A 14,410-nucleotide genomic window follows, 5' to 3' on the forward strand; every position below is an offset into this window, starting at 1 on the left:
TCTCTGTTGAATTACACAGAGATTTAAAAGGGTATTTCTTCTTTTAAAAAAAGCCATTCCATTTTTATAGAAATCTATGTGCTTTATTAATATTGAATTCTACACGCGTTTTCCACAAGGGAATCTCCATATTATATATCAGATGTCTAAGTAAGATGAAGTATAACCCTTGTACAAGCTATTTTGAGTTAAGTAATATTCTCAACATTTTTCTGCACACAGATTAGGAGGACGAATGTAAATTAAATAAATAAATTGGGGGGGGCGGCATGCTTGTGGCTCCTGGGGAGGGTATATTAATTACCATCTTTCGTATTTTTTTCATTTTTTTGTGTTATAACTTAAGACTAAGCCACACCCAAAAAAAGGAGAGCCCCCAAATTTTTACTATTTATAATATAATAGTGCACAGAGACCCTAGCAGGATCATGGCCACGTTGTGCTAATTGCTGTACAAACAAAGATAAACGTAGTTCCTGCCTCACTGAGTTTACAGTCTTGAACACATAACACTCTCAGTTATGAAATAAAAGACTTTTCCTGACTGTTAATAAAAAGAGGATTTTACTATATGCATCACCAGGTGTTTCAACTGAAGGGTGGTAAGAGTAACATACCTGCATTCCCAGATTTGGGGAAGAGTGCACCTACTGCTGTTTATAGTTCCTTTTTACTCCTTTCATCTTCATTATATAAATCAAAACTGGCAAACTGAAAACTACACACAGAGCAACTTCACTTAGAGATTTTGCTGTAATTTTCTGTGTTTATGCAATTTAAAACTGGAGAGAGACAAAAAGAGCTTATTGCTGTTTAAAGGTGCCTATATCCAATTTATTAAAATGGAGAGGTTTATTTGCTTGCATGCACCAAACATTTACCCAGATTCTGAACTTTAATCAGCTTTTGATCAGGACAGATAATGAATCATATTCCCAACAGCAGTAACGGATAACAGAAGCTAGCATCCTCATAAATTAAGATGAAATGTGCAGAGGCAATGAGAGTTTTTACTTACTTGCACGAAGAACTGAAGGTGTGACCTCAATTTCACTTGTTGCTTGATAAGGCTGAAAGGCTGACACAGAGTTGGAGCCAAGTTCACTGCCAAAAATCTCTGGACTTTGAGTGCCCGTCGAGCTAGCGCTGGTGCCATCACCTCCATGATGTGGATCTTGTTCATCAAATATGGCTACGAGCTGTGAAAGCCAATGTAATCTATTGTTAAAAAGACAGCAACATAAATGTGCCATTGTAAATCAGCACTACATTATCCCTTCTTCAACACCTAAATAGGTGAGGGCCAAGTCACTCCATGGGTTGTCATCGTACCTACCAGTGGCAAGTCCACCAGGGATGTGGTACGGTCATACAGGCTGAGTGCCAAATAACACACCCCATAAAAAGAGCAGGACTGGACTGAGAAAGGACAGGCTGACCAGGATGGAGTCACATCTGTAAAATAAAGCTTCCTTTCTCTGGCAACCCCCTGGAAGATGCCTTTGGCCCTATCTTGCAGTGAATAAATCAGCATCACCTCCTGTAAATGCAAAGGGGCACAATTTGTACTCTCCTGTACCCAGAGGGTGTAATGTGCCCTGAAAGTACAATGGTAAGTAACAGACAGCATTATTAAATAAATGTGTCTGATGAGAAACAATACACATCAAGAAATGCTAGTGTATGTACTGAAGGCTATGGAATGTATGGAGCCTAAAATGTTTTAATTGTTATTAAATACTGCACATTATGTATTTTAATACAATATGAGTTGTGTGCATCTCCAACAGAATTTCATTAACCAACTCTCCAGAGATACTTCTGTCTTTGCATGAAGGAGGATTTCCAAAGGTTTGCATAAAAAATAAAAAAACAGTTGCATTTAGAGCTTTATAAAGATTTATACAAGTCACTTTAATTAAAGGGAGACAAATTCCCTAAATCGATTCTCACTGCAACACAAAGAAAAAAATTATATGTTAAAATGAGTTAGATATTTTTCCATAAGAAATACATGCCAACATTTATTTGGAATGAAAATAATCTATCCAGTTTTGTCAGCTTCAGTGAACCATTTTAAAAACAAAAGGTGGGTTCCATATGAACTCAAGTTTAAAGCTGAGAACTTCGAGGAGGAAGATTATTATATTTACCAGAACTCTCACGCAATTCTAAACTGCTCTGTAATGCAACATCTAAACAAGCACTTCCAAGAAAGTATTGCCTCTGACTGTCCAAGCTAGAGGTTAAAGGGACACAGACAACATAATATCAGATTTCTCTTTGAAAACTGTTTACCTACTATTATTCTAACACCTAAAATTACAACAATCAAAAGAGATTATAAAAAATATATATTTTCTTTAGTTTTTCTGGTTTGTTTTGTTTGCGAATTGACATCATTTGCACAGTTAGTTTCATTGTTGTTTGTGTGGTACCTTGATAAAACAGGGACAAGAAAAATACTTACAGACATTAGAATATGTGATTTTGAAACCAGAAAACTTGGGATCTCAAGGTATCTGAAACAACTTTTAACACTTTTTTTTTTTTAAATGACTAGATTTAAAGGTTGTCAATGTCCCTTTAATTGTTGCAGAGGAAGAAAATCTCTCAGGCACATCCAATGTGCCCATCATTGTAGCATCTAGCGTCAGGGCAAAAGAGTAAGAATGAGGTGGTAGGTAGAAGCTCAGTACTTTTTCCAGGTGAATTTGAAAGGCAAGGACCAAAATAAGAACGAAACTGTGATAGCAGACAATATATTTCTCTCTCAATTCATGAAATCAGACACAAAATATGTCTTCCTTTCATACCAAAGGCATATGAGGGCTGCAAAGAGGTTTCCTCTTCAAATTATTACTAGGGCTGTCAATTAATCACAGTTAACTCACATGATTAACACAAAAAAACTAATCCTGATTAAGCACAGTTTTAATTGCACTGTTAAACAGTAGAATACCAATTGAAATTTATTAAATATTTTTGGATGTTTTTCTGCATTTTTAAATTTATCGGTTTCAATTACAACACAGAATACAAAGTGTACAGTGCTCACTTTATATTATTTTATTGCAAATATTTGCACTGTAAAAATGATACACAAAAGAAATCTTATTTTTCAATTCACCTTCCACAAGTACTGTAGTGCGATCTCTTTATCGTGAAAGTGCAACTTCAAAAAGAATTTTTTTTACATTACTTCGTTTTTGAGTTCAGTTATGTACATCTCTACAGCCTACAAGTCCACCCAGTCCTACTTCTTGTTCAGCCAATCAGTAAGAGAAACAAGTCTGTTTACGTTTACAGGAGATAATGCTGGCCCCTTCTTATTTACAATGTCACCTGAAAGTGAGAACAGGCATTTGCATGGTACTTTTGTAGCTGGCATTGCAAGGTATTTACGTGCCAGATATGCTAAACATTCATATGCCCATTCATGCTTCAGCCACCATTACAGATGACATGCTTCCATGCTGATGATGCTTATTAAAAAAATAATGTTATAATTACTTAGTGACTGAACTCCTTGGGGTGGAATTTTATGTGTCCTGCTCTGTTTTACCCACATTCTGCCATACATTTCATGTTATAGCAGTCTTGGACGATGACCCAGCCTATGTTGTTCGTTCTAAGAACACTTTCACAGCAGATTCGATAAAACTCAAAGAAGATACCAATGTGAAATTTCTAAAGATAGCTACAGCACTTGACCTAAGGCTTAAGAATCTGAAATGCCTTCCAAAATCTGAGCAGGATGAGTTGTGGAGCATGCTTTTAGAAGTCTTAAAAGAGCAACAGTCTGATGTGGAAACTACAGAACTTGAACCACCAAAAAAGAAAATCAACCTTCTGCAGGTGGCACCTGACTCAGATGATGAAAATGAACATGCATCAGTCCGCAGTGCTTTGCATCGTTATCAAGCAGAACCCATCATCAGCAGGGATGCATGTCCTCTGGAATGGTGGTTGAAGCATGAACGGGCACATGAATCTTTAGTGCATCTGGCACGCAAATATCTTGCGATGCCAGCTACAACATGTGAACCATGTGAACTTTCAGGTGACATTGTAAACAATTAGCGGGCAACATTATGTCCTGCAAATGTAAACAAACTTGTTGAGCAACTGGCTGAACAAGTAGGAAGAATGAGTGGACTTGTAGTCTCTAAAGATTTACATTGTTTTGTTTTTGAATGCAGGTTTTTTTGTACATAATTCTACGTTTGGAAGTTCAACTTTCATGATAAAGAGATTGCACTGCAGTATTTATATTAGGTGAACTGAAAAATGCTATTTCTTTTGTTTTTTATAGTGCAAATATTTGTAATCGGAAATAAATAGAAAGTGAGCACTGTACACTTTGTGTTCTCTGTTGTAACTGAAATCAATATATTTGAAAATGTAGAAAACATCCAAAAATATTAAAATTAAGTGGTATTCTATTATTGTTTACCAGTGTGATTAATCGTGATTAATGTTTTTAATCATGCAAATAATCACGATTAATTTTTTAATCTCTTCACAGGCCTAATTATTATTAAAACTTCAGTATCTTCATAAATATACCAAAAGCCCGTTTTTAGTACACTGTGAAACATCATAACTAATGGAAACTGATACTTGTAAGCACTTTTTGTGATTTTTATCCTCACTGTTATTTACTTATTTTTGCTGATACACGAATTTACAAAATTCAGTAAATCACAATGGCTCAACCTGGGAGTATAAAGTTGCAAGCTTCTATTGACTATGACACTGAGGAGTGGGAAGAATAGTCTTATAGCATCAGGACATGAAAAATACATTTAAAAATTTCTCCAGGAGACACAAACTGTTTTTCCCCCCTACAGAATGTGTATAAAACTTTGTCCCAAAATTACATTTTGCTCCTTTGAAGCTAGCTGACAAATGTTCTTCGATTTCTGACATGATAATACCTTTTACTGTAAGTCACCTCCAGGTTTCTCTGTATTCCAATTAGTCAGTCTGTAACCTAAAGACTATACTAACTGTACAAGCCCTTAAAATTAAAATTTCCCATTTCAAGTTTCTCCTTTGGTCCCCGCATATCTCAGCAGTTATTCACCAATTATGACAGCACCAAACTTCCTTCGTAAGGTTTCAATTCCATTGAAAAACACATCAAGTTATAACATTTCTACGCACTACTGGGAAAAAAATATAAGCCATATTCCAGTTCTGAGATCCTGATAACTTCATTTTCTTATTCTACAGTAATGGTTTGTGGTTCAACACATCAGGCTTACCCTGCTGCAGCATTTTGTACATTTACTGTAGAACACATTAGTAATTTTATAAGATTATCATCAATATCATGCTTTCTAATGATAGTCTAGAAAGTCTTCAGCTCCAGGGGACTTGCAATGAGTGGATTCAGACTTTCCAAAAGTGGTGTTAGGGCAATGGTGAGGTTGTAGGAGCACAGGGTAGAAGAGATGTGCTCTGTTAAACCAATGAGCTCCTCTTACATTTGTCCACTCCTGAGCCTGAAAAACACTCTTGACAAACAATCAGCTCAATGCTATCTTCAAGAAAGCTGTACCATTCATTAGACTTCACTCACCTAGGGCTTCAGGACCTATTCATTAAGGATGGAGAAATCATTTTTGTGCCCATGAATACCCAGTACGCACAACAGTAATTTATCCTGTGTTCTCTGGGAACCCATCCTTTCATTACATGTTTATATATATTAGATGTATAGATGTCCTGCAAGAAGCAGCCTGGGATGACAGCTACACTTTGAAGCCAAACATGCATTATTCATCTGACACAGCATCTGGGAAAGATTACAAGACCAGCTTTTATCAGCCTTATCTACAATGGTAAAAGTGTGGAATCATGACAGGCTTTTACTGTCCAACAGAAAAAAGAAGATGGAGAATGAAGAGGAGCTTCTTTTCTTAGACATCACCACCTAGAAACATGCTTCAAAATTCTGTTGCATAAATTCTGAGAAGACATCATCATTAACTTTTCTAAGAAAGAATTTAACAGAATTGGCTAATAATTTTGCAGGGTGCCGGCTGTTCAACACAAAACACTGTGCAATAACTTTCTGGAGTTTTTGGGGCCAATGGCTACTTCTGATAGTTCAACATCAGGGCAACCATCTCTCTGTTGGACTTCCAGTTCTGGACCACACTGCTCCTCATTAACTCTGAGAAAAAGATCATGCAAGCAGCTTCTATCCTTACGGCTGGAGCCCCACGAGCCTGAGTCAGCTTGCATGTGTCAACTACACATTTTTCTTGGCATTGTAGACATACCCTAAGGCTCCTTTGTAAACCCCAGCCCAATCAGGCTTTTTAGTTAACATATTAATCCATATGTATGCAAGATCCTGTGGGCCTGAATTAGCAATAACTCTAAAACAAGTAACGTTGTCTTTAATGTACAGTACCACTCCCCAACTCGTTTACTCACTCTGCCTTTCCTAAATAGGTTAAACCAGTGATTTTAACATTCCAATCATGCAAATCTCCCACCAGGTTTCAGTAATGCCATTTATATCATTCTTTTCGTTGTTGATGAAAATTTCCAATTTCTCTTGATTGTTACCCAGACTCCTAGCATTGGTATATAAACAACTTTAAAACTTCTCTTCACATATTTTGCCACATTGGCTCAATCTGTTCACATTTGACTTCTTAGCACCATCTCCTGGCATTGCTAGTTTAATGCTATCCTCGCTGTTCCAGCTAGTCTCCAACCAAGAAGATTAGCCACCTACAAGTGAGATGCAAGCCATCTTGTTTGTACAGCCCCTCTTCCACTGGAATGTGGCCCAGTGTTCAATGAAAGCAAAACCTGCAGCTTTACACCAGACGCACAGACAGTGTCTCCCCTCCAGTATTTCTACCATGTACCTTCTGTCGCTCATGGACCAGAAGGATTTCTGTGCAGTTAACATGGGCCTGCCTCTTCTTCAGTTCTCTTTCTAAAGATTTCTATAAACTGTGTAGTTCCACATGATGCCATGTCTTTGGTTTCAATATGTATTTTCACTTCACAGGCATAATCCCACCCAACCTTTCAGTAATATCCTGCATTTTTGCTGGGTTGAATGCCTTCTCATTCTCTTTGGCCTCTTGCTACCAATCGTCAGTTGCTCTTTTAGTTTCTACTCTCTCTCATTGTTTCTCTCCTCCTTGTGGGGTCTGCAATAACAATCTCCAAATCTGTTTGCCCAAGAAGTCTTCATCTTCTCAGATGCTATACAGCATTGAAATTTGCACTTATAAACCATCTTCTCCAGTATAGCCACCAGTTTGCATTTCATTTACAAGAAATATCTTACATCTTCCTAAAGAAAGGTAAACAGCACATCTAAGTTGCATTCGATGAAGTGAACTGTAGCTCACGAAAGCTCACGAAAGCTTATGCGCAAATAAATTTGTTAGTCTCTAAGGTGCCACAAGTACTCCTTTTCTTTTTGCGAATACAAACTGACGCGGCTGCTACTCTGAAGCACATCTAAGGTAGGTCACAGCAATTGTTCCCTCATCATCCATATCTACTATCTGATATAGAGCCATACCTAAATGGAAGGAACCTCACTCCCTCGAAAATTCCTGTTTACCCACTCAGGAGTTCACCTGGCATCTATGTCTTGCTGGTTAGCTCTATCCCCTCAATGACAGGGAGAAATTACTCATTCAGATATTCATCAAACACACGTGTATTAATACAGTACTGTTTTCAATATCTTGATAATGTCAGCATTCTTTAAAGACAGAGGAAACCAACAGGGAAAGCTAGAACATCTGAAAGATACACTGACAAGCACAAAGATACCATGAGTCCAAGAACACAAGGGTTCTGAGACCACTTGAGAGTTATGCAGTGTCCTCAACTCCCAGTGGAGTCAGTGGAAAGTGGCAGTGCCCAACACCTTTCAGCTTGTGTTCATCACCTGCTGGGATTGAAATGCATAACTTATTTATGCTTAGCTCCAGGGGAAACTTTGGACCTTGGAGAGAGAGATTTTGATCCTGTCCCATATCAGATTCTGAAATCTAAAGGATCATGTTAAAAGTATTCATCCAAACCAGGAACATTTTGAAGAGTAATTCCCTTAAAAATTACTGACGAAGAGCTGCTGCAAGGACTATCTAATTCATAGATTCATAGATACTAAGGTCAGAAGGGACCATTCTGATCATCTAGTCCGACCTCCTGCACAGCGCAGGCCACAGAATCTCACCCACCCACTCCTATGAAAAACCTCACCCATGTCTGAGCTATTGAAGTCCTTAAATCATGGTTCAAAGACTTCAAGGAGCAGAGAAGCCTCCCTCAAGTCAACCATGCCCCATGCTACAGAGGAAGGCGAAAAAGCTCCAGGGCCTCTCCAATCTGCCCTGGAGGAAAATTCCTTCCCGACCCCAAATATGGCAATCAGCTAAACCCTGAGCATATGGGCAAGATTCACCAGCCAGATACCCAGGAAAGAATTTTCTATAGTAACTCAGATCCCATCCATCTAATATCCCATCTCAGGGGATTTGGCCTATTTACCCTGAATATTTAAAGATCAATTACTTACCAAAATCCCATTATCCCATCATACCATCTCCTCCATAAACTTATCGAGTAGAATCTTAAAACCAGATAGATCTTTTGCCCCCACTGCTTCCCTTGGAAGGTTATTCCAAAACTTCACTCCTCTGATGGTTAAAAACCTTCATCTGATTTCAAGTCTAAACTTCCTGGTGGCCAGTTTATACCCATTTGTTCTTGTGTCCACATTGGTGCTGAGCTTAAATAATTCCTCTCCCTCTCCTATATTTATCCCTCTGATATATTTATAGAGAGCAATCATATCTCCCCTCAACCTTCTTTTAGTTAGGCTAAACAAGCCAAGCTCGTTAAGTCTCCTTTCATAAGACAAGTTTTCCATTCCTCGGATCATCCTAGTAGCCCTTCTCTGTACCTGCTCCAGTTTGAATTCATCCTTTTTAAACATGGGAGACGAGAACTGCACACAGTATTCTAGGTGAGGTCTCACCAGTGCCTTGTATAACGGTACTAAAACCTCCTTATCCCTACTGGAAATGCCTCTCCTGATGCATCCCAAAACCGCATTCGCTTTTTTCACAGCCATATCACATTGGCAGTTCATAGTCATCCTATGATCAACCAATACTCCAAGGTCCTTCTCCTCTTCCGTTACTTCTAATTGATGCGTCCCCAACTTATAACTAAAATTCTTGTTATTAATCCCTAAATGCATAACCTTACACTTCTCACTATTAAATTTCATCCTATTACTATTACTCCAGTTTACAAGGTCATCCAGATCCTCCTGTATAATATCCCGATCCTTCTCCGAATTGGCAATACCTCCCAGCTTTGTATCAACTGCAAACTTTATTAGCACACTCCCACTTTTTGTGCCAAGGTCAGTAATAAAAAGATTATATAAGATTGGTCCCAAAACCGATCCCTGAGGAACTCCACTGGTAATCTCCCTCCAACCTGACAGTTCACCTTTCAGTAGGACCCATTGCAGTCTCCTCTTTAACCAATTCCTTATCCACCTTTTGATGTTCATATTGATCCCCATCTTCTCCAATTTAACTAATAATTCCCCATGTGGCACGATATCAAATGCCTTACTGAAATCTAGGTAAATTAGATCCACTGCATTTCCTTTATCTAAAAAGTCTGTTACTTTTTCAAAAAAGGAGATTAGGTTGGTTTGGCACGATCTACCTTTTGTAAAACCATGTTGTATTTTGTCCCATTTACCATTGACTTCAATGTCCTTAACTAATTTCTCCTTCAAAATTTTTTCCAGGACCTTGCATACTACAGATGTCAAACTAACTGGCCTGTAGTTACTCGGATCACTTTTTTTTCCTTTCTTAAAAATAGGAACTATATTAGCAATTCTCCAATCATTCGGTACTATTCCTGAGTTTACAGATTCATTAAAAATTCTTGCTAATGGGCTTGCAATTTCAGGTGCCAATTCCTTTAATATTCTTGGATGAAGATTATCTGGGCCCCCCCGATTTAGTCCCATTAAGCTGTTTCAGTTTCGCTTCTACCTCTGATATGGTAATATCTACCTCTATATCCTCCTTCCCATTTGTCATGCTACCATTATCCCCAAGATCCTCTTTAGCCTTATTAAAGACTGAGGCATAGTATTTGTTTAGATATTGGGCCATGCCTAGATTATCTTTAACCTCCACTCCATCCTCAGTGTTAAGCGGCCCCACTTCTTCCTTCTTAGTTTTCTTCTTATTTATATGGCTATAGAACCTTTTACTATTGGTCCAACTCTACTCGACTTTTAGCCTGTCTCACCTTATCCCTACATGTTCTGACCTCAATTAGGTAGCTTTCCTTGCTGATCCCTCCCATCTTCCACTCCCTGTATGTTTTCTGCTTCTTCTTAATCACCTCTCTAAGATGCTTGCTCATCCAGCTTGGTCTACAACTCCTTCCTATGAATTTTTTCCCCTTTCTTGGGATACAGGCTTCCAATAGCTTCTGCAGCTTTGATTTAAAGTAATCCCAGGCCTCCTCTACCTTTAGATCCGTAAGTTCTAATAAGCAATAAGCAAATCTCTCTTTCTACATGTGCCTCCTAGCCACTTGCCTGATCTACTAATGTGGGAGAGTTCAATGACTGTGAGAGCCTTGATATATACCCATTGTAGTATGTGTAAAGAAAGCCTGAGGGGAAAAAAGCTGTAGACGTAGGACAGCAGATCCACACAAGAGGATCACTGGCATTCTTTCCTAATGAGACACCTTTTTCAGACAGTTATGCAGTAGTAAATAAGCTTCTACTATGAGTCAGAGAAGCAATCCCTTCACTGCCTGTATGAATTACCTAGTCAGACTGGAATAGGAGAGAAACAGATTTTTGTAATTATTTAAATGAGAATAGGGCAGAATTGGTGATACTGTGTAAGCAAAGCAGTCTTCATATCATGAAAAAGTTTCTAAGATACTGGTCTAAAAAGTACCTATTTAATAGGATAAAATATTAATTACAACTATTGGTACTTCAGATACCAAAAATCATAAATTACTATTTGAGGATAATCAAGTTTTGCACTATCTGTGAATGACAAATGTAGAATGAACATAGGAGCAATATGAAATTTAGGAGTGTTTTTAATGAGATAGTGTCTAAATAATAATTGGTTACTAAGAAAAGTAACTATGAAATCAATTTGTAAGCTTTCTGATAACTGAACTCACTTTAATGGTACAGTGGCAGTCCTAAATACTTAATCATTCTTTGAGTCTCCTCCATGCTTCATTAAAAACCCATTCAAATATAACTACTGTTTCAATGGACTGGTAAAAGTAAAAATACAGCAAAAAAAAGTGACATTTTAGCCAATGATACTTTATTGCCCATAAACCGATAAAAATTAATCAAATGGCAAAAAGCAGAAATATCTAAGACATTCTAGGTAATGTTTATACTACATACTTACACACAACTAAAGAGAAGCTTAATACTTTGAAAGAAAAGGCTCAATTTAAATTTTAAACAAATTACTATAAAAAAAAAACACTTGGTAACTTCAACAAAGAATCAGCTTTTACCTATCCTATTTCCTCAATGTCAAGTTTCCATGAAGTCACAAAGACCATGCTGGATAACACTAAAAATACCATTGTAATGCAATGCTAATCCCAACACTATTTCACATATTTTAATTTGAATTCTTAGAGTTCAAATGAAAGTTTGGACTGCAAAATATAGAGTATGAGAATCATATTTTAAAGTCCAACTTCTCCCATTAGATGGTCACTTCAGATTAGTATTTTTGTGCAATACACATAAGAAATTTAAATAAAGTGGTACTCAAAAACTATGATGCACATTAATTCTCCAAAAGGAAAACCCTTTGGAGGTCTAACTACAAGTCATTCCTACTCCTACTGGCTAGATACAAAAATGCCCTTCAAAAGATACAAATAACTTTGCCTACCAGCCTTTGTGATTCACTTGCAAATCTGTATCTCATCTTGTACTCAGGGGGCCTCATTACTTTGCAGACTGTCAGAGTAAGACCCTTAGGCCCTTTGTATTATTTTAAATCTCACAACATGAGTTAAATAAAATATGTTTAATATTAGATTTAGCATTGCTTTTGATAAATATAGGAGAGGGAGAGGAATTATTTAAGCTCAGCACCAATGTGGACACAAGAACAAATGGGTATAAACTGGCCACCAGGAAGTTTAGACTTGAAATCAGATGAAGGTTTTTAACCATCAGAGGAGTGAAGTTTTGGAATAACCTTCCAAGGGAAGCAGTGGGGGCAAAAGATCTATCTGGTTTTAAGATTCTACTCGATAAGTTTATGGAGGAGATGGTATGATGGGATAATGGGATTTTGGTAAGTAATTGATCTTTAAATATTCAGGGTAAATAGGCCAAATCCCCTGAGATGGGATATTAGATGGATGGGATCTGAGTTACTATAGAAAATTCTTTCCTGGGTATCTGGCTGGTGAATCTTGCCCATGTGCTCAGGGTTTAGCTGATTGCCATATTTGGGGTCGGGAAGGAATTTTCCTCCAGGGCAGATTGGAGAGGCCCTGGAGGTTTTTTTGCCTTCCTCTGTAGCATGGGGCATGGTTGACTGGAGGGAGGCTTCTCTGCTCCTTGAAGTTTTGAACCATGATTTGAGGACTTCAATAGCTCAGACATGGGTGAGGTTTTTCATAGGAGTGGTGGGTGAGATTCTGTGGCCTGCGCTGTGCAGGAGGTCGGACTAGATGATCAGAATGGTCCCTTCTGACCTTAGTATCTATGAATCTATGTTTATGTGGATATTTATTTCTTCTTGTGTATTTCATAGGACAAATTAGAGGAGCACTATCAAAACACAATCTACTCTGCTTCCAAAATCGGAGTTAAAAGTAGTTTCAGGTACCATATTTGCCTCTAAATCCTCCAGCCAGTTTTGTGGATTTAAAACCATATTTTCTAGACTTTTACAATGTTTTTCCCTTCCCAGGTCCTCTGAAGGACTAAAACCAACAGATAATAAAGATGCAAAAGTAAAACTGCAAAAAAAAGAGAAAAAGTATTCTTTTTTTAAAATCACTCCTCTTTCCATTTTAGTTTGCCTTAGATGTAACTTGTAACAGTAAATTTGGAGAAAAGTTTGGTCTTTAATTAATGATGTCCCTTTAAATGGAGTCAAAAGGCTCAATTCCATAGCACTTGACGCATGGTGCTCCCACTGAAAAGAGTGGGAATTCAATGCACCAAATGGCTAGAGTACTGCGTTCAAAGCTCCAATGCTAATGTTATGATTTTAATTGGTGGGAGTTCTTGCTGGATCTCACTTTGGAAGCATCCAGAGTATAATGCTATACTTGTTATTTTTCTCATCTTCATCAAATACAAATGAGTCTGTGGCTAAAGCTACTCATTTTGTAAAAGCAGCCCCCTTTGTTTGAGACTCAGGACATACCATATTATGCAACACACAACAGTGTGTGACCAATTAATTTTTAAAAAGAGAAAGAGAACAAACATCTTGGTTCTAGAGAGGCACTGGGAGAGAGGTACAATATATGATGAGGGAGCTTTGCTTGGAGAGACAATCAGGTAGACTTCCTAACTGTGTGAATAATCAGATTTCATCTCTCTCACACTTGTTCCGTCAGCACAGATGAAAGTATGTAATCCACACTGGGGGCAAAGCTGTTAATATCACTTTGCAAGCAATGTACATCTTTAGAGTGCTCCATAAAATGCTGTCTCCTTTTAAGAGGGCAGGCTTCTAAAAGGGGCCCTGATAGCTGAATAGAGGAGAGTAGAGAACAGTGTATGTGGGTGTGAGGCGACTCTCTGCAGGTCAGTAGCTTTTCAAGTCAAAAATGTGGGTCACACAGGAGCTCTGTAATTTACCATTGACACAGGGGTCGCCAGTTAAGCAGTGACGCTATGCAATAAGTAATTCAGACAGTGGGGTTATTAGAGGGGCTGGTGTCACACTGCAAGATATATTGTTCAAATAAAGATATATTAAATCTAGCAGTTGTCTCATCTGTCATTTTGAGCTGCAGCCTTTAAACACAAAGAGAAAATGGCTATCGCAGTCTCCCAAGTACAAAGGCTATCAATTCTTCTATGTTACTGGATTAAAACAACATTAAAAACCTAAGATTTAATTTGAGCCAAAGTACAAAAAGTATCCAGCTAACTAAAAGCACAAGTCAACATTTGCAACATATTGACATTCAAGGAAATAGATTTTTTAAAATATAACTGCTAATTTTATAGAGAGTATGCTGTTCCGTTTAATTTGCATGCAAAAGCCAGGAGAATATGATTAAAAATACCCATCTTGAGACAGAGATGAAAAACTTCAAACATTTTCTGATTCCTTTC

The 14,410-nt window shown here is 37.7% G+C and overlaps 1 protein-coding gene across 13 annotated transcripts in view; it reads right to left on the reverse strand.

The window, feature by feature from the left end:
* The window catches only part of PARD3 (par-3 family cell polarity regulator), a 657,871-nt gene that overhangs the window by 424,889 nt on the left and 218,572 nt on the right, over positions 1 to 14,410 (reverse strand). For all 13 annotated transcript variants that reach the window (XM_038392147.2, XM_038392144.2, XM_043509558.1 and 10 more), the window contains exon 3: positions 1,019 to 1,199. In XM_038392147.2, coding sequence (XP_038248075.1) covers positions 1,019 to 1,199 — 181 coding nt within the window. The remainder of the gene's footprint in view (positions 1 to 1,018; positions 1,200 to 14,410) is intronic.

Source organism: Dermochelys coriacea, chromosome 2, assembly GCF_009764565.3.
Source record: "Dermochelys coriacea isolate rDerCor1 chromosome 2, rDerCor1.pri.v4, whole genome shotgun sequence".
Taxonomy (NCBI): Eukaryota; Metazoa; Chordata; order Testudines; family Dermochelyidae; genus Dermochelys; species Dermochelys coriacea.